This window comes from Oncorhynchus kisutch, linkage group LG19, assembly GCF_002021735.2.
Source record: "Oncorhynchus kisutch isolate 150728-3 linkage group LG19, Okis_V2, whole genome shotgun sequence".
In the NCBI taxonomy this organism is placed as follows: Eukaryota; Metazoa; Chordata; class Actinopteri; order Salmoniformes; family Salmonidae; genus Oncorhynchus; species Oncorhynchus kisutch.
The window spans coordinates 46,933,263-46,959,930 of record NC_034192.2 but is presented as its reverse complement, the minus strand read 5'-3'; the positions used below and the strand labels follow the sequence as shown (position 1 = coordinate 46,959,930).

The window sequence follows — 26,668 nt, the reverse complement described above, 5'->3', positions numbered from 1 at the left end:
AAAAGTGCGTTGTGAGTGACGTCAGCAGCAGGCGCTCAGCTCGTGCACAGACAGCAGCAGCAATTTGCAAGTCATTGTTGGCTGGCTGACAGCAGCAGTAGTACGGGTTCGACGAGCCAAACCCAGTGAATATAGTTGGTCACCAATGTTTGATCTTGAACAGAACTTACAACATCAAACAACATGTCTCAATCAAAATTGTACAGAAAAGAGCGGGAGCCTGTACCTTAACAAAAATGTTAAATCATATTTTTTGCCGAGATGGCCAGTAAATTTGAGTAACGTTATTGTGTATTCTACGTAATGACGCAGTTTTACGTTATCACGCAATGACATCACAACGTCATTTAGCAACTTTTAGCAACAAATCAACCTGCCTCTAGCAATTTACCCTGAAAATTAGTTGGCAACACTGCTCGCAGCGCGCACATTACTCATTCAAAATCTGCAAACTGTTGTGGGCGTGACAGAGATATTAGAGTGGTGAGAAAAGGACCAACAGACTGCAACACGTTCAACATAATTACTGCACAAATAGCCCATATTGTATATAATTATTTTCTTATTTTACCGGTTTTAAAAAATTATGATTTATCCTTTCCGTGCGGCCCGGTGGTGGGGACCGCTGCTCTACAGGGAATAGATTGCCATTCGGGACATACCTACCCTAGCTCGAACTGTTTGAAAAAGCACTTCATCCAATTTCACGCTGGTCTGAAAATTGAAATGAAAACATACCCGAAGATTAGTAAGCTTTAGATGGTGAACCAATATTAATCCTCCAGCTTTAGATGGTGAAACCCATATTAATCCTCCAGATTAGTACCACGATTACACTTTGTCCCAGAAATAGGCTGTTCTTTTCCAACTGCCACACTTCGGACTTCATTTCCCCCTCCTACCTAAAATACCCCAAATTAGTACACGTGTGCCGATATTGCACCACAATGCGGGCGCTTATTACAACCATATTAAACACAATTTCAGATGAAAGGCAATTCAATTCGTGGGTTCCTTAAATGAGATATTGAATGGCTGTATTGTTTCCAACACCTCTGGCTGTTTATATGGATGTTAATCTAGGTCCATGTGTGGCATGCTACTGTACATTCTAGCAGCTTTCCTCATTCCACTAAATATTAACTGTATTTACAAGTTACACAATGAATCATTTGTCTCACATTCCTGCCTGGGTGCTATGTAGGCCTACTGTACAGATTTATTTGGCATAAATTGAACTATAGTAGCACTGGTAATCTTACTGTAATTACAATTTTGGACACCTGCACATTTTCAGACCATGAGTGGTCTAATGTTGAGATGAGTTCATGACCCCAGTAAGTTGTTATGCACAGTGCATTCAAAGTATTCAGACCCCTTGACATTACTTTACAGCCTTATTCTAAAATTGAGAACGTATTTTTGGGTGCAAATGTATATAAGTATTTATGATTTAGACCCTTTACTCAGTACTTTGTTGAAGCACCTTTTGGCAGGGATTACAGCCTTAATCTTCTTGGGTATGACTACAAGCTTGGCACACCTGTATTTCTCCCATTCTTCTCTGCAGATCCTCTCAAACTCTGTCAGGTTGGATAGGAAACGTCGCTGCACAGCTATTTTCAGGTCTCTCCAGAGATGTTAGATCGGGTTCTAGTCCAGGGTCTGGCTGGGTCGCTCAAGGACATTCGGACACTTTTTTTATTTTTTTTATTTTTTTTATTTGACCTTTATTTGACCTTTATTTTACTAGGCAAGTCAGTTAAGAACAAATTCTTATTTTCAATGACGGCCTAGGAACAGTGGGTTAACTGCCTGTTCAAGGGCAGAACGACAGATTTTGTACCTTGTCAGCTCGGGGATTTGAACTTGCAACCTTTCGGTTACTAGTCCAATGCTCTAACCACTAGGCTACACTGCCGCCCCAAGACTTCTGCGCTGTCTTGGATGTGTGCTTAGTGTCGTTGTCCTGTTGGAAGGTGAATCTTCTCCCCAGTCTGAGGTCCTGAGCGCTCTGAAGCAGGTTTTCATGCAGGATCTCTCTGTGCTTTGCTCCGTTCATCTTTCCTTCAATCCTGACTAGTCTCCCTGCCGCTGAAAAACATCCCCACAGCATGATGCTGCCACCACCATGCTTCAGTAGGGATGGTGCCATGTTTCCTCCAGAAGTGACGCTTGGCATTCAGGCCAAATAGTTCAATCTTGGTTGCATCAGACCAGAGAATCTTGTTTCTCATGGAGGCTGCTGTGTTGTTTGGGGACCTTCAATGCTGCAGACATTTCTTGGTACCATTTCCCAGATCTGTTCCTCGACACAATCCTGTCTCAGAGCTCTTTGACCTCACAGCTTGGTTTTTGCTCTGATATGCAATGTCAACTGTGGGACCTTATATAGACAGTTGTGTGCCTTTCCAAATCATGTCCAATCAATTGAATTTACCACAGGTGGACTCCAATCAAGTTGTCGAAACAAACATCTCAAGGATGATCAATGGGAACAGGATGCACCTGAGCTCAATTTTGAGTCTCAGAGCAAAGGGTCTGAATACTTATGCAAATAAGGTATTTCTGTTTTAAATTTTTTAATACATTTGCTAAACTTTCCAAAACATTTTTTTTTCACTTTGTCATTATGGGGTATTGTGTGTAGATTGATGATTTTTCATTTTAGTTAATCAATTTTAGAATATGGTTGTAACGTAACAAAATGTGAAAAAAGTCATCAAGAGGTCTGAATACTTTCCGAATGCACTGTAGATCCGTATGGCTCAATCCCAAATGAAAGGGAAAGATGGGCACCATCTAATGTCATCATTTAAGACTGTGCCTATCTTTCCCATTGTCCTTACAAAGTCTTCAGTTCACTCTCTAATCTGGCTCAAAATGTTCCTCTTTCTGCCTACTCTTTCTGCCTACTCTCCTCCTTCCTCTCCCTCTTCTACGCTTCCTTTCTTACCTCTCCGTTTCCCACCTCATTCCCATTTCCAGGCTCTCCTGGTGCGTGCCCTGCTGGAGTATTCTCAGAGTGCGGAGGCCTGGCTGCCCTACGGCCTCTCCCTAGTGGCAGGGATCTTCCTGATGGAGCTCATGCGTTCCTGGTCGCTGGCGCTCATGTGGGCCGTCAACTACCGCACTGCCGCTCGCCTCCGGGGTGCAGCGCTCACATTCGCCTTCCACAAGATCCTCCGCCTGCGCAGCACCAAAGACATCAGTGCTGGAGAGGTGAGTGATTGTTAGCCTGGTCCCAGATCTGTTTGTGCAGTATAGGCAACTCCTATGGTCATTGTCATGCCTGGGCCCAAACAGATCTGCGAACAGGCTAGGGTGTTTGAGTGATGGTGGACCAAATCAACCCCTTTACCCCACAGTAGGATTACAAAGGGTCTGAACATTACGGTAAATTACGCAATTTTTCCATGGGAAGTTTAGCCCGGGAATATGGGGAATTTTGCTTAAATTTATCAAAAATGTAGCTTATAACAGTGAACCTTTTTTGTATGATATGCATAAGGCAATTCTAGGTCTTGTGGCATATTTTGGTTAAACTATTCCCAATTCAATGGAATTGCAACCCTCTGCATGCACAGTGCATTCTTCCATCACATGTGCAGTGCATTCTTCCATCACATGCGCAGTGCATTCTTCCATCACATGTGCAGTGCATTCTTCCATCACATGTGCAGTGCATTCTTCCATCACATGCGCAGTGCATTCTTCCATCACATGCGCAGTGCATTCTTCCATCACATGCGCAGTGCATTCTTCCATCACATGCGCAGTGCATTCTTCCATCACATGCGCAGTGCATTCTTCCATCACATGTGCAGTGCACTCTTCCATCACATGTACAGCTTATTCTCAAGATCTTGCACACTAATGAGATGCTGTTGAGCCCATACTACTACACTGTCTGAGCCAAGGACTACATGCTTTCTGGTAAGTTTTTATTTCAATACTGGGTGGGGTGAATATATTTTATAGGACATACATGATTTTTTTGTTAACTAGTAAATAGTAGCCTACAGCAACGTGTGTTTAAATTCTTTCTAACTTGTTAACAATTTCAGCTAGTTAGTTTTTGCTACCATGTGGGTTTTAGCTTGCTTGAGCCTGCTAACTGAGTGTTAATTCACCTGTTTCCATACATGTTTAATTTGAAAACATTTCTTACAAAGGTGTTAAATAGTTCAGCAGTTAGATTAATCTGTAGATGGATTTTTTTTTTTTACATTTTTTTTTCTTCTCATCTTTACAGGAAAATGCCACGGGCACTATCTGATGTGTGAAGACATTACACTGCAGCTAATGTAGAAGGAAAAGCGGTGTACATTTGCAAATACTGTCCCAAATCATATGTGAAAAATGCCACAAAGATGCAGAATCATCTGGCCAAGTGCATAAAGTTTCCTCTGCGCTCACAACAAGCAACCTCTGACAAAAGTTCCTCTATTTCTATTCGAGGTGAAAATGATGAATCAGACGAGTCAGAAGTTTTTTTTGACTCAAGGGAGGAACGTAGTCAGAGAAATGCTGATGAATGTCTTGCTCGAGCTGTCTATGCAACTGGTTCACCTCTGATGCTCACAGGCAATGTGTATTGGAAGAGTTTTCTGAATGTTCTTCGCCTAGCATACACCCCTCCAACCAGACATGCTTTATCTACTCATTTGCTGGATGCGGAGTTCAAGTGAAGGTCAAGAAAATCATAGAGAAAGCAGACTGTATTGCAATCATCTCTGATGGGTGGTCAAATTTTCGTGGGCAAGGAATAATTAACTACATAATACCCCCCCCCCCCCTCAACCAGTTTTCTACAAGAGCACAGGCGCAAGGGACAACGGACACACCGGTCTCTACATTGCAGATGAGCTGAAGGCAGTCATCACTGACCTTGGACCACAGAAGGTATTTGCACTGGTGACAGACAATGCTGCGAACAGGCAGGCTGCTTTGTTTTAAGTGGAGGATTCCTACACTCACATCACACCCATTGGCTGTGCTGCTCATGCATTGGATCTGCTGCTCAAGGACATCATGGCACTGAAGATGCACTCTACAAGAGAGCCAAGGAAATGGTTAGGTATGTGAAGGGTCATCAAGTTATAGCAGCAATCTACCTCACTAAACAAAGTTAGAAGAATAAGCGCACCACATTGAAGCTGTCCAGCAACACCCGTTGGGGTGGTGTTGTCATCATGATTGACAGTGTCCTTGAGGCGAAGGAGTCTTTCCAAGAAATGGCCGTACCACACACAGTCTGCTCATATGGACAGCCCCATCAAGAGGATGATGTATTTTGGGAGAGAGTGGTAAGCAGCCTGAATCTCCTGAAACCTACTGCAGTAGCCATTGCAAATCCGTACTGCCCTGCCCACTTCACTGTTGCTCCAAGCAGAGGAAACTGCAGTTCTGAAATACATCAAAAAGCATGAAGACTTCTGCCTGAAGCCCATACTATACGCCGCAGCGTACATGTTGAACCCCAAGTATGCTGGCAAGAGCATCCTGTCTGGTGTGGAGCTCAACAAGGCCTATGGTGTCATCACTACCATGTCTCGCCACCTTGGCCTGGATGAGGGCAAGGTTCTTGGCAGTCTGGCGAAGTACACTTCCAAGCAAGGGCTTTGGGATGGAGATGCAATATGGCAGTCGTGCCAACAAATCTCATCAGCCACATGGTGGAAGGGACTTTGTGGCTCTCCCCTGTTGCCTACATCATCCTCAATCTCACCAACATCAGCCGCCTCAGAGTGCAACTGGTCCTTGTTTGGGAACACACACACCAAAGCACGCAACTGGCTGACCAATACAAGGGTTAAGAAATTGGTGGCCATCTGGGCAAATTTGAGGCTTTTTGAGCCTGACAACGAGCCATCCTCAACAAGGTTGGAAAGTGACAGTGAAGATGAGGCCTCAGAGTCTGATGTTCAAGAGGTGGACATTGAGGAGGTCCAGGGAGAAGACATGGAAGCCTGAGAGGATGACAACCAATGCTTTAGTTTCTAGACTATCATTTTACAGATGTACGTTGAAAACGTTTTTGGGAGATGCGATGGATCATTGGAGATCATTCAATATTCCCTTTTGTGGTTCAATGAAATCATCCCATGTGAAGAGTCAACTCATTTAATTAAAGTTAAATTTGTAACTAAATAGTTTTGTATTTCTATTGGAAGGATTAAATGATTTGCAATTATGTCTACTTATGATAAAGGTTTCTGTTTCTGTTTACATATGATATGGTAAATATATCCAATGCAAAGAAACATCTACATTTAAATGGAATTAATACTAATTTGCATATATTCCCGTTAATTCCCACGGAAAGTTTCCACCTCTGAATATTCAACCCTACCCCACAGACACTGCCTTCAGTTCTGAAAGTGAAATGCACTTCTAGTGGTTACATTGTAGGTGTGTCTCAGATAACAAATAACTCCATTGTATTAGTTTGATTGTTTCAATGAAAAAAATCAAATCCTCTGTCGTGCCAATGTCTCAGCCCTTTGTCCATGGTCTACTATTCTCATTGCAACATTTCAGGATTCTGTGGGTTAATTTCATTCTCTTTGACTCACTATGTCCTTGTGAAGTAAATGGTATGTTCAATGTGTCCACTAACATTCTGTGTCAATGTCCCTCCCTACAGCTGATCAACATCTGCTCCAGCGATGGCCAGCGGGTATACGAGGCAGTCTCAGTGGGCTGTCTGCTGGCCGGGGGCCCGCTGGTTGGCATCCTGGGTCTGTCCTACACTGCTTACTTTCTGGGACCCACTGCACTGGTTGGATCAGCCATATTCATCTTCTTCTACCCTGCTATGGTAGGAAGTCCTCCACATGTCTCCTAACAAAGGAATGCACACCTTATGGAAAACAAAAGTGTTGACTAACGAAAAAATGTGAACCGATGTCTAAAGGAAAGTTACTCCACTTTCATTAACTCAGAGGCATCTTAGTGCTACCTTTTCATATAGTTTATTTATTTAGGAACAAAGCTTTAGAATACACTATGAAAGTAAACAATATTTTGACAGCAGTGTTACTTGGAGCATGATTCCTTTGAACTTATCTCATTCTCAGCACTTAGTCATTCATGAATTGTCTTTCCTGTTTATAGTATTAGTGATGAACAGCATCATATTTCCCCATAACTGTAGAACTAAAGTGAACGTCCTTCACTTCACAGACCGTTAACCTTTACAGCACAGCCTGTTAATTCCCCTTAAAAGGGTTTTGGGGAAGTTAAAGGGCGATTCTGCCATTTTTCAATCTCATATTCTTCATCTACAGCAGTAAACCAGTGTCTACACATGTGAAAACAGCTTGCTTCTATGATCTGTGGTTAAAAAGATAAGAAAAAATGTCCTAAAAAGGGCTTCTCTGTGGCATCACAAGGTAGGTTAAAAAAACAGTGATTTTCAAAACCTGCAACGGATTTCTAGGGAGTGTATTTTCTTGCTCCCCATGTCACTGCAAATCTGTGTTTTGAAAATCACTGTTTATATAATGTTTTAACTTTCGAGGATGTCATCGGGTACAACTGTTTTTAAACTTGATTTGTTTCTACAAAACACAGTTTTGCACTGTTTTCACATATGTTGACACTGGTATTGTGCAGGAGATAATGAAATTGTGGTGGAGTTGCCCTTCAACTTCCCCAAAACTCTCCGCCTGCCAATCTCCTGTCGACTTTGCTGCTGTTAGTCTTTGAATTGAGTTCGCTTCAGTCTGAGCCTGCCTGTTGGGGACCTTTGCCTTGATGTGGAATCCGTTTATAGCCTGTTCCTTGCAGTAACCCTGCCGTACAGCTGATGCAATAGGGCTGTCTCTGTCCCAAATGGAACCTTATTCCCTATACAGAGCACTACTTTTGACCAGGGCCCATGGGGCTCTGTTCTAAAGTAGTGCACTAGGGGAAACATAGGGATGTAGACTGTGTCTGCCTTCATTTCCCTGTTACGACACTCACATTTCTCCTCTGTTACTTATTTTCTTGCTTCTTTCTATCCGGGACAGATGCTGGCTTCACGTCTCACAGCGTATTTTCGTAAGAAGTGTGTGTTAGTGACTGACCAGCGCGTGAGGCTCATGAATGAGATCCTCGGCTGTATCAAGTTCATCAAGATGTATTGCTTGGAAAACACTTTCGCTCAGAACATCCACAGTGAGTGTTTGGTAACACTTGCACACACACACACACACACACACACACACTGGGCTTGTATTGTTTTTTTTCTGGTCAGGTCACTTGGTGAGGATAAACACCAGACCACAGTCATATTGTTTATAGCACGGGCCCAGTGACTCAGCAGTCATCATGTTATGGCACGGGCCCAGTGACTCAGTAATCATCATGTTATGGCACGGGCACCCAGTGACTCAGTAGTCATCATGTTATGGCACGGGCACACAGTGACTCAGTAGTCATCATGTTATGGCACGGGCACCCAGTGACTCAGTAGTCATCATGTTATGGCACAAGAACCCAGGGACTCAGTAGTCATCATGTTATGGCACAAGAACCCAGGGACTCAGTAGTCATCATGTTATGGCACGGGCACCCAGTGACTCAGTAGTCATCATGTTATGGCACGGGAACCCAGTGACTCAGTAGTCATCATGTTATGGCACGGGCACCCAGTGACTCAGTAGTCATCATGTTATGGCACGGGCACCCAGTGACTCAGTAATCATCATGTTATGGCACGGTCACCCAGTGACTCAGTAGTCATCATGTTATGGCACAGGCCCAGTGACTCAGTAGTAATCATGTTATGGCACGGGGACAGTGACTCAGTAGTCATCGTGTTATGGCACGGTGCCAGTGACTCAGTAGTCATCATGTTATGGCACGGGGCCAGTGACTCAGTAATCATCATGTTATGGCACGGGCCCAGTGACTCAGTAGTCATCATGTTATGGCACGGAACCAGTGACTCAATAATCATCATGTTATGGCACGGGGCCAGTGACTCAGTAGTCATCATGTTATGGCACGGGGCCAGTGACTCAGTAGTCATCATGTTATGGCACGGGCAACCAGTGACTCAGTAGTCATCATGTTATGGCACGGGGCCAGTGACTCAGCAGTCATCATGTTATGGCACGGGGCCAGTGACTCAGTAGTCATCATGTTATGGCACGGTCACCCAGTGACTCAGTAATCATCATGTTTATGACAGAGGGCCAGTGACTCTGCAGTCATCATGTTTATACAGAGGGCCAGTAACTCTGCAGTCATCACGTTTATGACAGAGGGCCAGTAACTCTGCAGTCATCACGTTTATGACAGAGGGCCAGTAACTCTGCAGTCATCATGTTTATGACAGAGGGCCAGTAACTCTGCAGTCATCACAATTATGACAGAGGGCCAGTAACTCTGCAGTCATCATGTTTATGACAGAGGGCCAGTAACTCTGCAGTCATCACAATTATGACAGAGGGCCAGTAACTCTGCAGTCATCATGTTTATGACAGAGGGCCAGTAACTCTGCAGTCATCACAATTATGACAGAGGGCCAGTAACTCTGCAGTCATCATGTTTGTGACAACTGGCCCCAAGCTATAAACATGATAGCTCATCATGTGTGTGACAAAGGGCCAGTGACTCAGCAGTCATGTTTCTAGCACAGGGCCAGTGACTCAGCAGTCATGTTTCTAGCACAGGGCCAGTGACTCAGCAGTCATGTTTCTAGCACAGGGCCAGTGACTCAGCAGTCATGTTTCTAGCACAGGGCCAGTGACTCAGCAGTCATGTTTCTAGCACAGGGCCAGTGACTCAGCAGTCATGTTTCTAGCACAGGGCCAGTGACTCAGCATTCATCATGTTTATGACAAGGGGTCAGTGACTCAGCAGTCATGTTTCTAGCACAGGGCCAGTGACTCAGCAGTCATGTTTCTAGCACAGGGCCAGTGACTCAGCAGTCATGTTTCTAGCACAGGGCCAGTGACTCAGCAGTCATGTTTCTAGCACAGGGCCAGTGACTCAGCAGTCATGTTTCTAGCACAGGGCCAGTGACTCAGCAGTCATCATGTTTATGACAAGGGGTCAGTGACTCAGCAGTCATGTTTCTAGCACAGGGTCAGTGACTCTGCAGTCATCATGTTTATGACAAGGGGCCAGTGACTCAGCAGTCATGTTTCTAGCACAGGGTCAGTGACTCTGCAGTCATCATGTTTATGACAAGGGGCCAGTGACTCAGCAGTCATGTTTCTAGCACAGGGTCAGTGACTCTGCAGTCATCATGTTTATGACATGGGGCCAGTAAGTCAGCAGTCATCATGGCACAGGGGCTAGTGACTCTGCAATCATCATGTTTATGTTACAGGGCCAGTAACTCAGCAGTCATCATTTTTACAGCACTGGCCCAGTGACACAGCAAAAATCATAATACTCACTTCCTGTTTTTGCGTCTGGGTTAGAGTGATTATTTCTAGCTGACAATGCGCCTCTCAAATTCGTACTTCCTTTATTTGACTTTATTTACATTTTCTTCTCTGTTAGGCCAATTCTCTTTCAATTACAGTCAGTCCAGGAAATTCAACCCGTTACCTGAAATCCATTAGTTCAAATCCTCCAATCATCAATTCAAATTAGATTCATCCCCGGAATTGACCCGGCAACTCCATTCCCGTTAGGTTCCATTGGCTGAGATTCCTTCCATGCCTTCCCACATTACACAAGCCCTGATTGGATCACTGCGCCCAAAGTTTAATTTGAAAAGCGTTTAAAGCTCTTTGATACCTAAGACCTGCAGAGGGTTGTTCCACTTAGAGGATATTGAAGAATTAGAGAGGGAGGGGGGACATTTCTCACGAGGCTCTGCCTTACATTGTGGATAAGAAACGTTTGGTGCTTTTAATCATGACTGTAATTAGCCAGGTTGGACTCATATCCTCATAACAGCCCGCTGTTTGGATAATAGTGATAATACCTATTATTATGATCATTAATTGGACATTCATCTTAAGGGCTATCGAGTTTCATATCAGGAGTTCTGATATCGTTCTCTTCAGTTAGTTTTAGTATATGGCCCTATTCCACCTGCTGATAAAATATACATTGTATATGTAGCAGCTTCTACAAAGGCAATCCAACAACCCTGCTGTGAGTCCCTGGAGAATAATATGAAATGTGTTTTAGGAGGAGTGCAGTCATGTTATAGCTTTCCTGGAGCACGTAGTAGCCTTGGCTGTGTTCAAAAGAAACCTTTGCTTGGAGCCAGAGTGCACTGAATGGACTGTTGAATGAAGCAGCCAACACATGCATTTAGAAGATGTACACAATCATGGATGACAAGCCACTTGACTTGGACAACTGCCAATGGCCCACAATTTTAAAAGTCCATTTCATACCATTTATGGCCGTGAGGCCCAACATGTCTCTCTTATTTCTGGCCATGACTGTAAGGGACTCTCTCTAATGTTGTTTGGAGCTGAATATAACTGTACAGTGCCAGGCGTAAATTCCTGAAAGACTCTACAGTGGTAATACAAGGGCTCATTGTCTCTCTCTGTCGCTCGCTCACTCTCTCTGTCGCTCGCTCTCTCTCTCTGTCGCTCGCTCTGTCTGTCGCTCGCTCTGTCTGTCGCTCGCTCTGTCTGTCGCTCGCTCTCTGTCTGTCGCTCGCTCTCTCTGTCTGTCGCTCGCTCTCTCTGTCACTCGCTCGCTCTCTCTGTCGCTCGCTCTGTCTGTCGCTCTCTCTGTCGCTCGCTCTCTGTCTGTCGCTCGCTCTGTCTGTCGCTCTCTCTGTCGCTCGCTCTCTGTCTGTCGCTCTCTCTGTCTGTCGCTCTCTGTCTGTCGCTCTCTCTGTCTGTCGCTCTCTCTCTCTGTCGCTCGCTCTCTGTCTGTCGCTCGCTCTGTCTGTCGCTCGCTCGGTCTGTCGCTCGCTCTGTCGCTCGCTCTGTCTGTCGCTCTGTCTGTCGCTCTGTCTGTCGCTCTGTCTGTCGCTCTGTCTGTCGCTCTGTCTGTCGCTCTGTCTGTCGCTCGCTCTCTGAGTCTGTCGCTCGCTCTCTCTCTCTGTCTGTCGCTCTCTCTGTCTGTCGCTCGCTCTCTCTGTCTGTCGCTCGCTCTCTCTGTCTGTCTCTGTCGCTCGCTCTGTCTGTCTGTCGCTCGCTCTGTCTGTCTGTCGCTCGCTCTGTCTGTCTGTCGCTCGCTCTGTCTGTCGCTCGCTCTCTCTGTCTGTCGCTCGCTCTCGCTTTCTCTCTGTCGCTCGCTTTCTGTCTGTCGCTCGCTCTGTCTGTCGCTCTGTCTGTCGCTCTGTCGCTCGCTCCCGCTCTGTCTGTCGCTCGCTCCCGCTCTCTCTCTGTCGCTCGCTCCCTCGCTCACTTCCTCTCTGTCGCTCATTCTTTCTTTCTGCCTCGCTCGCTCTCTGCCGCGCTCGCTCTCTGCTGCTTTCTCTTTCTGCCCTGCCCCCCAGCGGTGCGATCTGAGGAGAGGAGGATACTGGAGAGGGCTGGTTGTGTTCAGAGCCTCACAGTGGGCGTGGCCCCCATCGTCGTGGTGATCGCCAGTGTCTGCACATTCACTCTACACATGGCCCTGGGTTTTGACCTCACTGCTGCCCAGGTAAACCCCTCCCCTCAGCTGTCACTAACTTTTCAAGAGTCAAGTGACTTCAATATCTACCAGTAGCTTTTAAATATGTGGAATTCCACTAAATGAAATTACTTGACCACTTTGTTGCTCCCTTCAGGCCTTTACCGTTGTTGCAGTCTTCAACTCCATGACCTTTGCCCTCAAAGTCACGCCCTTGGCTGTACGAGCATTATCAGAGGGTTCTGTGGCAGTCAACCGATTTCAGGTAAATGAAAGACAGACGAGATTGTTGTACAACATTGGGAATGATTGTAGCGTTCAGTTGTCAGCATAGCACTTCAAAATAGACATGTTCATTCATTAATCTTCTCCATATATCATACAGTATATCATATGTCAACAGAGACTCTTCTTGATGGAGGACCGTGAGGTTGTGTTGGCCAAAACAGACGACCCGATGAACGCCGTGGAGTTCCAGTACGCCACGTTGGCCTGGGAGAAGGCCAAAGCTCCCGCCAAAGCCACCCCCATCCCCAAGAAGCAGTGCAAGAGAGGTGGAATGCATCGAGTACTGCGCAAGGAGAAACTGAGCTTGTATATCACAGCAGAAGAGGGTAAAGGAAACAACGATGGTCCCAACGGACAGAGTCTCCTTACCCACATGGAACAGGAGAGCCCCCAGAGCACCATCTCCTCTACCCAGAGCTCCATCATCCGCCCACCGCTGCACAAAACCCTACATCGCATCGATCTGCGCGTCAAGAAGGTAAACTACTCGAACAAGCACCATCAATCAGACAGGTGTACTCACCCGTGCACAAAACAACCCTGATTTACATTCATACAAGCCTACACAAATGTTTGTACACATTGACGAATATATGCATGCACGCACACATGCAAACCTGCACACACACACACACACACACTAAAGCAGTGGTGTTCAAGGTCTGGGGGGGGAACGCAGTGGGGTTGGCTATTTATTTATGAATAGAATTGGAACAAAGAAATCAGAGGACAGATTATTGTATTCAAACATTTTTTTTAAATTGTATTTAGTAAATGTATTTTGTATTTAGTAAATGTATTTTTTGGTTTCTTTCATATTGATAAGAGATGAAAATGTAATGACTTGAAGGTTATTTGTTGATGTAAAATATATACAGTTGAAGTCGGAAGTTTACATACATTTAACTCATTTATCAACCACTCCACAAACTATAGTTTTGGCAAGTCGGTTAGGACATCTACTTTGTGCATGACACAAGTCATTTTTCCAAAAATTGTTTACAGACAGATTATTTCACTGTCTCACAATTTCAGTGGGTCAGAAGTTTTACATACACTAAGTTGACTGTGTCTTTAAACAGCTTGGAAAATTCCAGAAAATTATGTCATGGCTTTAGAAGCTTCTGATAGGCTTATTGACATCATTTGAGTCAATTGGAGGTGTACTTGTGGATGTATTTCAAGGCCTACCTTCAAACTCAGTGCCTCTTTGCTTGACATCATGGGAAAATCAAGAGAAATCAGTCAAGACCTCAGGAAAAAAAAAATCTAGACCTCCACAAATCTGGTTCATCCTTGAAAGCAATTTCCAAATGCCTGAAGGTACCACATTCATCTGTACAAACAATAGTACGCAAGTATAAACACCATGGGACCACGCAGCCGTCATACCGCTTTGGAAGGAGAAGCGTTCTGTCTCCTAGAGATGAACGTACTTTGGTGCGAAAAGTGCAAATCAGTCCCAGAACAACAGCAAAGGACCTTGTGAAGATACTGGAGAAAACCGGTACAAAAGTTACTATATCCACAGTAAAACGAGTCCTATGTCGACATAACCTGAAAGGCTGCTCAGCAAGGAAGAAGCCACTGCTCCAAAACTGCCATAAAAAAGCCAGACTACGCTTTGCAACTGCACATGGGGACAAAGATTGTACTTTTTGGAGAAATGTCCTCTAGTCTGATTAAACAAAAATAAAACTGTTGACCTGTTGACCATCGTTATGTTTGGAGGAAAAAAGGGGGAGGCTTGCAAGCCAAAGAACACCATCCCAACTGTGAAGCACGGGGGTGGCAGCGTCATGTTGTGGCGGTGCTTTGCTGCAGGAAGGACTGGTTCACTTCACAAAATAGATGGCTTCATGAGGATAGGAAAAGTATGTGGATATATTGAAGCAAAATCTCAAGACATCAGTGAGAAAGTTATAGCTTGGTCGCAAATGGGTCTTCCAAATGGACAATGACCCCAAGCATACTTCCAAAGTTGTGGCAAAATGGCTTAAGGACAACAAAGGCCTCAATCCTATAGAACATTTGTGGGCAGAACTTAAGAAGCGTGTGTGAGCTAGGAGGCCTACAAGCCTGACTCAGTTGCACCAGCTCTGTCAGGCGGAATGGGCCAAAATTCTCCCAACTTATTGTGAGAAGCTTGTGGAAGGCGACCCAAAATGTTTGACCCAAAAACAATTTAAAGGCAATGCTACCAAATACTAATTGAGTGTATGTAAACTTCTGACCCACTGGGAATGTGATGAAAGAAATTAAAGCTGAAATAAATAATTTTCTCTACTATTATTCTGACATTATTTCACATTCTTAAAATAAAGTGGTGATCCTAACTGACCTAAGACAGGGAATTTTTACTCGGATTAAATGTCCGGAATTGTGAAAAACTGAGTTTAAATGTATTTGGCTAAGGTGCATGTAAACTTCCCACTTCAACTGTATACAGTACAAGTACAGTTTGGATACCTACTCATTCAAGAGATTTTCTTTCTTATTTGTACTATTTTCTACATTGTAGAATAACAATGAAGACATCAAAACTATTAAATAACACACATGGAATCATGTAGTAACCAGAAAAGTGATAAACAAAATATATTTCAGCTTCTTCAAAGTAGCCACCCTTTGCCTTGACAGCTTTGCACACTATTTGCATTTTCTCAACCAGCTTCACCTGGAATGGTTTTGCAACAGTCTTGAAGGAGTTCTCACATATGCTGAGCACTTGTTGGCGGCTTTTCCTTCACTCTGCAGTCCAACTCATCCCAAACCATCTCAATTTGCTTGAGGTCGGGTAATTGTGGAGGCCAGGTCATCTGATGCAGCACTCCATCACTCTCCTTCTTGGTCAAATAGCCCTTACACAGCCTGGAGGTGTGTTGGGTCATTGTCCTGTTGATAAACAAATGATAGTCCCACTAAGCGCGAACCAGATGGAATGGTGTATCACTGCAGAATGCTGTGGTAGTCATGCTGGTTAAGTTTGCCTTGAATTCTAAATAAATCACAGACCGCGTCACCAGCAAAGCACCCCCACTGCATCACACCTCCTCCTCCATGCTTCCCGGTGGGAACCACACATGTGGAGATCATCCGTTCACCTTCTCTGCGTTTCACAAAGTCACGGCGGTTGGAACCAAAAATCTCAAATTAGGACTAATCTAACCAAAGGACATATTTCCACCGGTCTAATGTCCATTGCTCGTGTTTCTTGGCCCAAGCAAGTCTCTTCTTCTTGTTGGTGTCCTTTTTAGTGGTGGTTTCTTTGCAGCAATTTGACCATGAAGGCAGCGGAGGTAACTCTGGGTCTTCCTTTTCTGAGGCGGTCCTCGTGAGAACCAGTTTCATTATATTATATTGATGTTTTTACCGAATGCACTTGAAGAATCTTTCAAAGTTGTTGAATTTTTCCGGATTGACTGACCTTCATGTCTTAAAGTAATGATGGACTGTCATTTCTCTTTGCTTATTTGAGCTGTTCTTGCCGTAATATGGACTTGGTCTTTTACCAAATAGGGCTATCTTCTGTATACCACTCCTACCTTGTCAGCACACTACTGATTTAAGAAGGAACTCAAACGCATTAAGAAAGAACAAAAATCCCACAAATGTACTTTTAACAAAGCACACCTGTTAATTGAAATGCATTCCAGGTGACTACCTCATGAAGCTGGTTGAGAGAATGCCAAGAGCTACTTTAAAGAATCTGAAATATATTTGTATTAGTTTAACACTTTTTTTGGTTATTTCATGATTCCGTATGTGTTATTTCATAGTTTTGATGTCTTTACTATTATTCTACAATGTAGAAAATAGTAAAAAATAAAGAAAAAACATTGAATGTGTTGGTGTGTCAACCTTTGATTGGTACTGTATATATTTTTTATTCCATCTGAGAATTTTATTTTTTAGCTTTTGCGGCAGCAGCTTCTCTTCCTGGGGTCCACAAAATGTACAGATTTTTAAGGTTGTGTCATTATATTTGGGGTGGGGTTGCTAGAAATTTGTGCCCCAAAAAATGGTGTCATCCGAAATTCTGGTGGAAAGAATTGGGTCCCTGCTGAGAAAGTTTGAATACCACTGCTCTAAAGCATTGAGTCACTGGCACTGGATTTAGCATGCAGGCACATTTGATTATAGTAGCACAACTCATAAAGAGAACGACTGAAAGAGTAGACAATTGGAGGGAGTCAGCAACTTCTTTCCTTTTGAAATGGACTGAGTGTTTGAATTTCAAATTCATACCAATACTCCCTGGTATCCTTCTGATCTGCAGGGGGCGTTGGTAGGAATATGTGGAGCTGTGGGGAGCGGAAAGAGCTCTCTGCTGTCTGCTCTGCTGGGACAGGTGAGGTTCTATATCATTGGCCTTCAAATCAGCTTACTGGGGGATTCCCCCACAAACCAGACTGGAAAGCATTTGAGGTGCGTTTGATTAAGCTTGATTTTTGCACTTTTGGGACTATTCCGTTGTACCAGGCAATCAAACGCAGTTCAAGTATTTTCCCTCTCGTGAAAGCCCAGGTCAGCTTTACCTCTAGTATGTTTTAACATGAGTCTTATCTCTGGTGCTCAACAGATGACCCTGCTGGAGGGCAACGTGGCAGCCAGTGGCGGCTTTGCCTATGTGGCTCAACAGGCCTGGATCCTCAATGACTCACTGAGAGAGAACATCCTGTTCGGAAAAGAATACGACGAAGACAAGTAAAGATTGATTGATTGATTTGTGTTTATGACTTTTTGAGTCATTTATTATGGAACAGTACACAATGAAAGCAACAACGCAGACCATTTAGAGGTGTCTTAGTGCTGGATTTAGGTAGACTGCTCATTTTCATCTGTAGTCTATGATCAGTCACATTTGGATGTCATAGTTTGATAGTTTCACATTCAGAAGGGCCAAAGGCTCATTTCTAACTCATGGTTTACTCATTTCTCTGGACCATGACTGCGTTTCCCTCTCATGTTAAGTCATGTCCTTGGCTGTGTTTCCTTATTAGGTATAATGCTGTGGTCTCTGCCTGCTGCCTGATTCCTGATCTGACAGAGCTGCCCTATGGGGATATGACTGAGGTATGTATCAGACCGCTATTACATCTCTCTGCTGGAGATGCTCTCAATATGAACTCTGGCCATTCTGGACAATACATTTGCCTTACACTTTCTGCTACTTTGGTATAGTGTATTTACCATGTAACAGGCTAGTAAGTAGTACATGCATTTATAGATGTGGTGTTTTGTGAGAGAACATGATAAAGTGTTATGTAAGTACATGTCTGGTCTGTTGCTGCCTCTGTGTGAAGCCTATCAATCAGAAATGATCCTTGATACATTTTGTCAACATTGTCCCAATGTTTTCACTCCAGATAGGTGAGAGGGGTGCCAATCTGAGTGGCGGGCAGCGCCAGCGGGTGAGCCTGGCACGTGCCCTATATAGCGAGCGGCCCATCCTGCTCCTGGACGACCCTCTCAGTGCCGTGGACGCCCACGTGGGCTCTCACCTCTTCCACAATGCCATCCGCACGGCGTCCAAGGGCAAGACCACCATCTTTGTCACACACCAGCTGCAGGTAAGAGGAGCTTCTGATTATCTGAATGATCAAATCAAATTGTATTTATGTGAGAAACAGAAGAATTTGCAGCAAATAAGTGACTTGTGGACTATGGCCAAATTATAGGAAATGGCATTCATTATCTGAAATGGCTTTCTTAACTACTCTCTTGTATATCTTTGTGACGCCTAATCTGAAAGGAAATGAGACCCTATGTAGACCACCTAGGTCGGTGATTATAGTGCCACTTGAGTTTTCACACAAGTCTCCCATTGACATTAATGCATAAAAGCTAAGTTAAGAGTGTGACTCTCAAGAATTTGTCCCGAAATGAGAAGGCTGAGGAAAGGGAGCCATATAGAAATATAGAGGAGCATACTATAGCCCAGGATTCTTCATCAGGAGAATCACAGATCTCACTGGTGTTGACCCTCTCTCAGTACCTGGCAGAGTGTGACCACGTGATTCTGATGAAGGACGGGCAGATTGCCGAGCATGGCACCCACTCCCAGCTTATGGGCAGAGACCGTGACTACGCCGCTCTCTTCAACAGCGTACAGCAGGAGGTAATGCCAACCACGGAGCGCATGTCCAGCTCTAGCCTGATCACAGATCTGTTGCCTTTCATTGTCATGCATTGGCATGAGCTGGCAAGACAGCATAAACTGACCTGGGACCAGGCTAGCCCAGCTCTCCTCTATGTAAAAACACCTTCTTCATCCCTCTTTACACAACACTATCATACGTCACGTCCTGCGTAATTCATAAGGCAGGAGAAGCCAAGTGGGTGGCTGGGAAATGTTAATGCATACAGGGCCTTTCATTATTTAGGTCGGCGTTGATTTATCGGTGTCACACTGCTAAAGACCCTGTCACCAATATCTCTGTTTAAATGACTTACTGGCAGTGTTATGACTTGGCCGATTGTCTTATGCTGTAGGTCTCTTTGGCTTGCTCTCCTAGAACCTGGTGAAAAAGAACCTGGTGAAAACAAACCTGAAGAAAGAGGGAGATGAAAAGGTTGAGATCACCGGGAATTTCGCCAAAGTTGCCAGACCGCCGGTGGAGAAAGGGAAAGGAGGTGAGACTCGACTGCGCCAATTTGAATGTGTTAATGTGTTCCCTTTTAAAGCGGTTGGCTTGAAATGAGGAAATTACTCACAGGTTTCTTCCTTCCTCTCTTCCTCTTCTTTCCTTCCTTCCCTTTCTAATTCTCTTCTTTCCTTCCTTCTTTCCTTCCCTTTCTTCACTCTCCAGACCAGCTCATGAAAGCGGAGGAGAAGGGCTCTGGTGCCGTGGCCTGGGATGTGTACAAGGCCTACATCAATGCGGCTGGAGGCCCTTATGCCTTCATCATCAACGTCATCCTCTTCCTCTTCACCACTGGCAGCATCGCCTTCAGTAACTGGTGGCTGAGCTACTGGATCCGCCAGCGCAGTGGGGTGAGTTTGGATTTTCTGATGGCCTTACACACGGACACATAACTAGGATCAGATTACCCTACCTACAATACTTAGAATTATTAGAATTTAAAGAAATATCTGATGCTGTGTTAGTTGGATAGGACAACTTCTGCCTACTCTGAGGGATGTCTATACTGTAGCAGGCTGTCTCCCACAAGTAAAACGACTTCTGTGCATCACTGAGTTGTAGTGGGGAAAGTGCGAGCATTAATCTCAGCACGTGTAATTAAAAAAGTACCGGTGTCTCTGTAAACGTAATTAAAACAAGAGACGAGCCGGCAAAAAGCAGATGTGCTGCAAAGCTGTCATCCGTGTCTGATTGAAGGATGTGTTTGGAATAGCGACATTACCCAAATGGCTGCTTCTTTCATGTCTTCTGTCTCAGCTGGCTTTGTTTAATTTATTTCCTTCATTGGATAGAAATGCCTTGTGTGTATCCCTCCATCTGCCCTCAGAATACATCATTAATCCTGGAGAACGAAACCAATGAAACATTGGCGGGGTTGGCAAGCGACAGCATGAGGCTCAACCCTCATGTTCAATACTACTCAAGAGTTTATGTGCTGTCCATGGGGGCCGCTCTCTTCCTGAAGACAATGAGGGGGCTAGTGTTCGTCAAGGTAAGCATCTTGCTCAAATGTCTTTTAGAGTGGTTCTTGTGGATTGTTCTCTCGTCTTGAAATGTCAGGACCATTCATTGATGCACTCTAAGGCCTGTCAAAGGAGAGTGCATCACTGACCGATTCACTCCAGGGTACTACTTTTAACAAGGGCCCATAGGATACCATTCTGGACGGAACCATAGTCTCCATAAGTCAGGTTTTCATTGATTTACGCTCAGGCCCTTTTCAAAGGAAAGAAGTGCAAAGTTGTTGTGGTACAACCTTGACTCTCTCTATTTGTCTTTAAGACGTTTTCATGAGTTGCACTACTATAATTGAAAGTGCCTGCAGGCTAAATCCATTTCTGTCCAGTGCCGTGACACGCTGCTTTAATGGCTGTGTGTGTGCGTGTGCCGCTGTGTGTCCCTGTCCCTTTGGATATGTCCCCTGTGTTTGTTAAACTTTCCTGACAGCCCATTACAGAGGTTATGTCCTCACATAATTGTGTGACACAAACTTTTCCCGAAGATGGCTAATCTTATTTTTTTTTACGCTTAGCTGTAACATGAATGTGGGAGTGTTGCATATTCTATTAATAGATTGAATTTGTTCTCTCCTGCCAAAAGTCATTTCTGCCAGATGTTTCTCACTGCGTTAGCCTAGACATGGGTTCATAACCTTTGTGTCAGCCTGCCAGACATTCATTTATGTCTGAGGATTTGACAGTTTGCATGACCCGAGAAACTTTCCACTTGCTCTTAAGAGCACTGTGACTACTAATAGGGACACATCATCAACAACAACAACATATGGCCAACTAGCATTAGCAACATGTCATATGAGCGTTAGCTAGTATGTGTTCATAGCTGTGAATGCTGGCAACAATTCTCTAATGTCTACTCCTACTTGCATTTGTTGCGCCTGGGTGTTGAGCTTTCCCGAGTCCCGACAACCCATCTGTTTACCAGTGTTATGTCTGGCTCCGTGTTGAAACACCACTGTGTTTGTCTGACAGTGCACTGTTCGGGCTGCCTCGGTGCTCCACGACAAGCTGTTCCACCGCCTCCTCCTGAGCCCCATGCGCTTTTTTGACACAACACCTTTGGGCCGCATCCTCACCCGCTTCTCCCGAGACATGGACGAGGGTGAGGTGTCTTGCCTTGATTTCATACTCCGAGCCTTGAGGTGCCCATACCACCCAGACAACACAGTGTGATCTGACAGTTTTTTGTTTTCTCTCTCCCTCTGTGTCCTCTCTTTCTTTCGGTCTCCTTTTCTATCCCTCTCTCTCTAACCATCCACAGTGGACGTCCGTCTGGCCATGCAGGCTGAGATGCTTCTCCAGAACATGACCCTGGTGCTCTTCTGCCTGGTCATGGTGGGCATTGTATTCCCCTGGTTCCTGATCTCCCTCCTGCCCCTGGGAGCCTTCCTCCTCATTGTCAACCGAGTCTCCAGGTCAGGCTACAACCAATCGATTTATACGTGTATGCTCATGTGTGCTTTGATTTAAAGAAGATAAGTGTAGAGATGGATTAAGGTTCCCTAGGTCTTTGGGTAATTTCTTATTCAGCGTGACGCATCTAACCAGTTTCCTCGTTAAAAGCAAGCTCAAAAGGCACCCCATTCCCCATATAGGGCACTACTTTTGACCAAGGCCCGCACAATATAGGGAATGAAGTGCTTTTTGGGACGGGTCCCATTTATTGATGTGGTGTACTTTGCCAGCTGGCATCTTGAGATGAAAGTACAAACTGCATAAACATGTTTGTGTAGGTAGTCTCAGAATAAGGAGTGTCATGTTCTTTAATCCCCTGCCCTCTTCCCCCCCTCCCCCCCCTCCCGCCGGGGATGATTCATGAGCAGACTTGTTATTCACATGTGCAGCCTATCTATGGACCTAAAAGTAGAACTCCACCCCACCTTTGTCAATAAAACCCTCTCTCTCACACTTCCCTGCTGACTCAGTCGAGTGTTGTGGTAGTGTGGGTCTGTGGCTCATAAATCACACATCATTCAGAAATGATTCTAGCGGAGCCAAGGAATGGCCTGAGCTGTGCCAGGAAATTGTTGTCCTGTCCTGGGCAGAATTACACTCTGACTCCCCTGTGTCCTCTCATCATATACTGCTCAAAAAAATAAAGGGAACACTAAAATAACACATCCTAGATCTGAATGAATGAAATATTATTATTAAATACTTTTTTCTTTACATAGTTGAATGTGCTGACAACAAAATCACACAAATGATCAATGGAAATCAAATGTATCAACTCATGGAGGTCTGGATTTGGAGTCACATTCAAAATTAAAGTGGAAAATCCCACTACAGGCTGATCCATCTTTGATGTAATGTCCTTAAAACAAGTCAAAATGAGGCTCAGTAGTGTGTGTGTGGCCTCCACGTGCCTGTATGACCTCCCTACAACGCATGGGCGCGCTCCTGATGAGGTGGCGGATGGTCTCCTGAGGGATCTCCTCCCAGACCTGGACTAAAGCATCCGCCAACTCCTGGACAGTCTGTGGTGCAACGTGGCGTTGGTGGATGGAGCGAGACATGATGTCCCAGATGTGCTCAATTGGATTCAGGTCTGGGGAACGGGCGGGCCAGTCCATAGCATCAATGCCTTCCTCTTGCAGGAACTGCTGACACACTCCAGCCACATGAGGCCTAGCATTGTCTTTCATTAGGAGGAACCCAGGGCCAACCGCACCAGCATATGGTCTCACGGAGTCTGAGGATCTCATCTTGGTACCTAATGGCAGTCAGGCTATCTCTGGCGAGCACATGGAGGGCCGTGCGGCCCCCCCAAAGAAATGCCACCCCACATCATGACTGACCCATCATGACTGGCTGGAGGATGTTGCAGGCAGCAGAACGTTCTCCACGGCGTCTCCAGACTCTGTCACGTGTGCTCAGTGTGAACCTGCTTTCATCTGTGAAGAGCACAGGGCGCCAGTGGCGAATTTGCCAATCTTGGTGTTCTCTGGCAAATGCCAAACGTCCTGCACGGTGTTGGGCTGTAAGCACAACCCCCACCTGTGGACGTCGGGCCCTCATACCACCCTCATGGAGTCTGTTTCTGACCGTTTCAGCAGACACATGCACATTTGTGGCCTGCTAGAGGTCATTTTGCAGGGCTCTGACAGTGCGCCTCCTGCTCCTCCTTGCACAAAGGCGGAGGTAGCGGTCCTGCTGCTGGGTTGTTGCCCTCCTACAGCCTCCTCCACGTCTCCTGATGTACTGGCCTGTCTCCTGGTAGCGCCTCCATGCTCTGGACACTACGCTGACAGACACAGCAAACCTTGCCACAGCTCGCATCATCCTGGATGAGCTGCACTACCTGAGCCACTTGTGTGGGTTGTAGACTCCGTCTCATGCTACCACTAGAGTGAAAGCACCGCCAGCATTCAAAAGTGACCAAAACATCAGCCAGGAAGCATAGGAACTGAGAAGTGGTCTGTGGTCACCACCTGCAGAACCACTCCTTTATTGGGGGTGTCTTGCTAATTGCCTATAATTTCAACCAGTTGTCTATTCCATTTGCACAAAAGCATGTGAAATTTATTGTCAATCAGTGTTTCTTCCTAAGTGGACAGTTTGATTTCACAGAAGTGTGATTGACTTGGAGTTACATTGTGTTGTTTAAGTGTTCCCTTTATTTTTTTGAGCGGTGTATCATAGTCCACTAACCTGTCAGATAACTGCACTGTCATTGGAGTTATAATGTAGTGTTTGTCAACCCTCTCCTCGACCACCATCCCTAGATATTTCACAATGTTGTTGTTGTCCTGATCTAGTGTCTGGTTTGGTAAGGAGTTCACAAGTTGAATCAGGTTCCTTAGAACACGCAATGGAAAACATTTTTGCAACGGGAAATTAAAATGTTTAACCCTCCCTAAGGATTGGCTGGAGGGTCACAGAGTAGAGGTTTGACCGGGGAGGTCACAGAGTAGAGGTTTGACCGGGGAGGGGGTGTTAAAGGAATTTTGTTCCAATGTGTTCATTAACCAATGCAATTAATACACTCTGTCTGTTTCTAAGAATTTGTAAGGTTCTTATTTAAATGAAACAGACAGAGATCAGTCAACTTAGCCAATAGCGTTTATTCTCGAGAGCTCTGCTCATAATACCATGTACATTGGTTTATCCCGTAAGACGGCAGCTATCCACTGGATCATTGTGAGTTGAACAGTAGAGGTTTGGCTGGGGGTCACAGAGTAGAGGTTAGAGAAATGGTGAGTGAGTGGACTTCTTTAGCATCCCTAAAGTGGTGCTCTGGTACGTTTAAGTAATCGACTTGATGTTCCACTTCCTCTTTGTCTGACTAGGGTTCTGATTCGCGAGCTGAAGCGTCTGGAGAACATCAGCCAATCACCTTTCACCTCGCACATCACCAGTAGTCTCCAGGGGCTGTCTACCATTCACGCTTATGGCAGAGGGGATGACTTCTTACACAGGTGAGAACAGTACACTAATATACCGTATAGCGCTCATAGGAAGACATTTTATCTGTCACAGGACGTTTTTTCAAACACTGATAAGACATTGGTTTTGACAGTTCATGTCCAGTTAGCTTCGCCCACCACACGTCTACATTTTTAAATGATTTTTTTTGTCATTTAGCAGACGCTCTTATCCAGAACGACATACAGGGGCAATTCGAGTTAAGTGCCTTGCTCAAGGGTACATCAACTTTTTTTTTTACCTAGTTGTCTCGGGGATTTGAACCAGAAACCTTTCGGTTACTGGTCCAACGCTCTTAACCGCTAGACTAGGTGCCGCCCAAATTGCACAACTAATAATGAGAGAACCCCCCTAAGTAACATTTCCTTGACTTTTGAGTTGAGTAGCATTTGTGCTTAGCTAATGTGGGCACTGAGCAGCCTTCCACTAAGTCTGTTATTGGTCCGTTGACTTTCACTAACCATTCCTATTGGTTTATCTCTGTGTATCTCAGGTACCAGGCTTTACTGGACACCAACCAGGCTTCCCACTACCTGTTCAGCTGTGCTATGCGCTGGCTGGCTGTACGGCTGGACCTGATCAGCATCATTCTCATCACCACCGTAGCCCTGCTCATCGTTTTCATGCACAACCAGATCCCCCCAGCCTACGCAGGCTTGGCTATATCCTACGCTGTGCAGGTACACACACACAAAAGCACATTCATGCACATGCATGTAAACACGCACACACGCATGTAAGCAGACACGCACTGCTAGAGTATGTCCTTGCGATCTGTGAATTATTTTGCCTGCCCTTTATGGGAATGTTTTTATGAAGGCTGTTTTGATGTTCTATACAGTACCAGTCAAAAGTTTGGACACACCTACACATTCCAGGGTTTATCTTTATTTCTACTTTTTTCTCCATGTAGAATAATATTGAAGGCATCAACACTATGAAATAACACAAATGGAATCATGTAGTTACCAAAAATATATTTTATGTTTGAGATTCTTCAAAGTAGCCACACGTTGCCTTGATGATAGCTTTGCACACTCTGTGTGCAAAGCTGTCATCCCTGTCATCCCTGTCTTAGGTCAGTTAGGATCACCACTTTGTTTTAAGAATGTGAAATGTCAGAATAATAGTAGAGAGAACTATTTATTTCAGCTTTAAATTCATCACATTCCCAGTGGGTCAGAAGTTTACATACACTCAATTAGTATTTGGTAGCATTGCCTTTAAATTGTTTCACTTGGGTCAAATGTTTTGGGTGGCCTTCCACAAGCTTCCCACAATACGTTGTGAATTTTTGCCCATTCCTCCTGACAGAGCTGGTGTAACTGAGTCAGGTTTGTAGTCCTCCTTGCTCGCACACACTTTTTCAGTTCTGCCCACAAATGTTCTATAGGATTGAGGCCAGGGCATTGTGATGGCCACTTCAATACTTTGACTTTGTTGTCCTTAAGCCATTTTGCCACAACTTTGTAAGTATGCTTGGGGTCATTGTCCATTTGGAAGACCCATTTGCGACCAAGCTTTATCTTCCTGACTGATGTCTTGAGATTAAGCTTCAATATACCCACATAATTTTCCTTCCTCAATATGCCATCGATTTTGTGAAGTGCACCAGTCCCTCCTGCAGCACAGCACCTCCACAACATGATGCTGCCTCCCCTGTGCTTCACGGTTGGGATGGTGTTCTTTGGCTTGCAAGCCTCCCCCTTTTTCCTCCAAACATACCAATCGTCATTATGGCCACACCGTTTT

General features: G+C 44.9%; 1 protein-coding gene across 1 annotated transcript in view; it reads left to right on the top strand.

The window, feature by feature from the left end:
• wu:fb13g09 (multidrug resistance-associated protein 5) overlaps nucleotides 1-26,668 on the top strand; it is a 52,024-nt gene that overhangs the window by 9,820 nt on the left and 15,536 nt on the right. Inside the window, exons 5-22 of the mRNA XM_020452956.2 lie at nucleotides 2,989-3,222; nucleotides 6,650-6,823; nucleotides 8,019-8,166; nucleotides 12,422-12,570; nucleotides 12,698-12,805; nucleotides 12,944-13,306; nucleotides 17,108-17,179; nucleotides 17,411-17,535; nucleotides 17,832-17,904; nucleotides 18,198-18,401; nucleotides 18,824-18,949; nucleotides 19,347-19,464; nucleotides 19,641-19,825; nucleotides 20,302-20,466; nucleotides 21,464-21,593; nucleotides 21,753-21,906; nucleotides 24,781-24,909; nucleotides 25,410-25,596. Coding sequence (XP_020308545.1) covers nucleotides 2,989-3,222; nucleotides 6,650-6,823; nucleotides 8,019-8,166; nucleotides 12,422-12,570; nucleotides 12,698-12,805; nucleotides 12,944-13,306; nucleotides 17,108-17,179; nucleotides 17,411-17,535; nucleotides 17,832-17,904; nucleotides 18,198-18,401; nucleotides 18,824-18,949; nucleotides 19,347-19,464; nucleotides 19,641-19,825; nucleotides 20,302-20,466; nucleotides 21,464-21,593; nucleotides 21,753-21,906; nucleotides 24,781-24,909; nucleotides 25,410-25,596 — 2,844 coding nt within the window. The remainder of the gene's footprint in view (nucleotides 1-2,988; nucleotides 3,223-6,649; nucleotides 6,824-8,018; nucleotides 8,167-12,421; nucleotides 12,571-12,697; nucleotides 12,806-12,943; nucleotides 13,307-17,107; nucleotides 17,180-17,410; nucleotides 17,536-17,831; nucleotides 17,905-18,197; nucleotides 18,402-18,823; nucleotides 18,950-19,346; nucleotides 19,465-19,640; nucleotides 19,826-20,301; nucleotides 20,467-21,463; nucleotides 21,594-21,752; nucleotides 21,907-24,780; nucleotides 24,910-25,409; nucleotides 25,597-26,668) is intronic.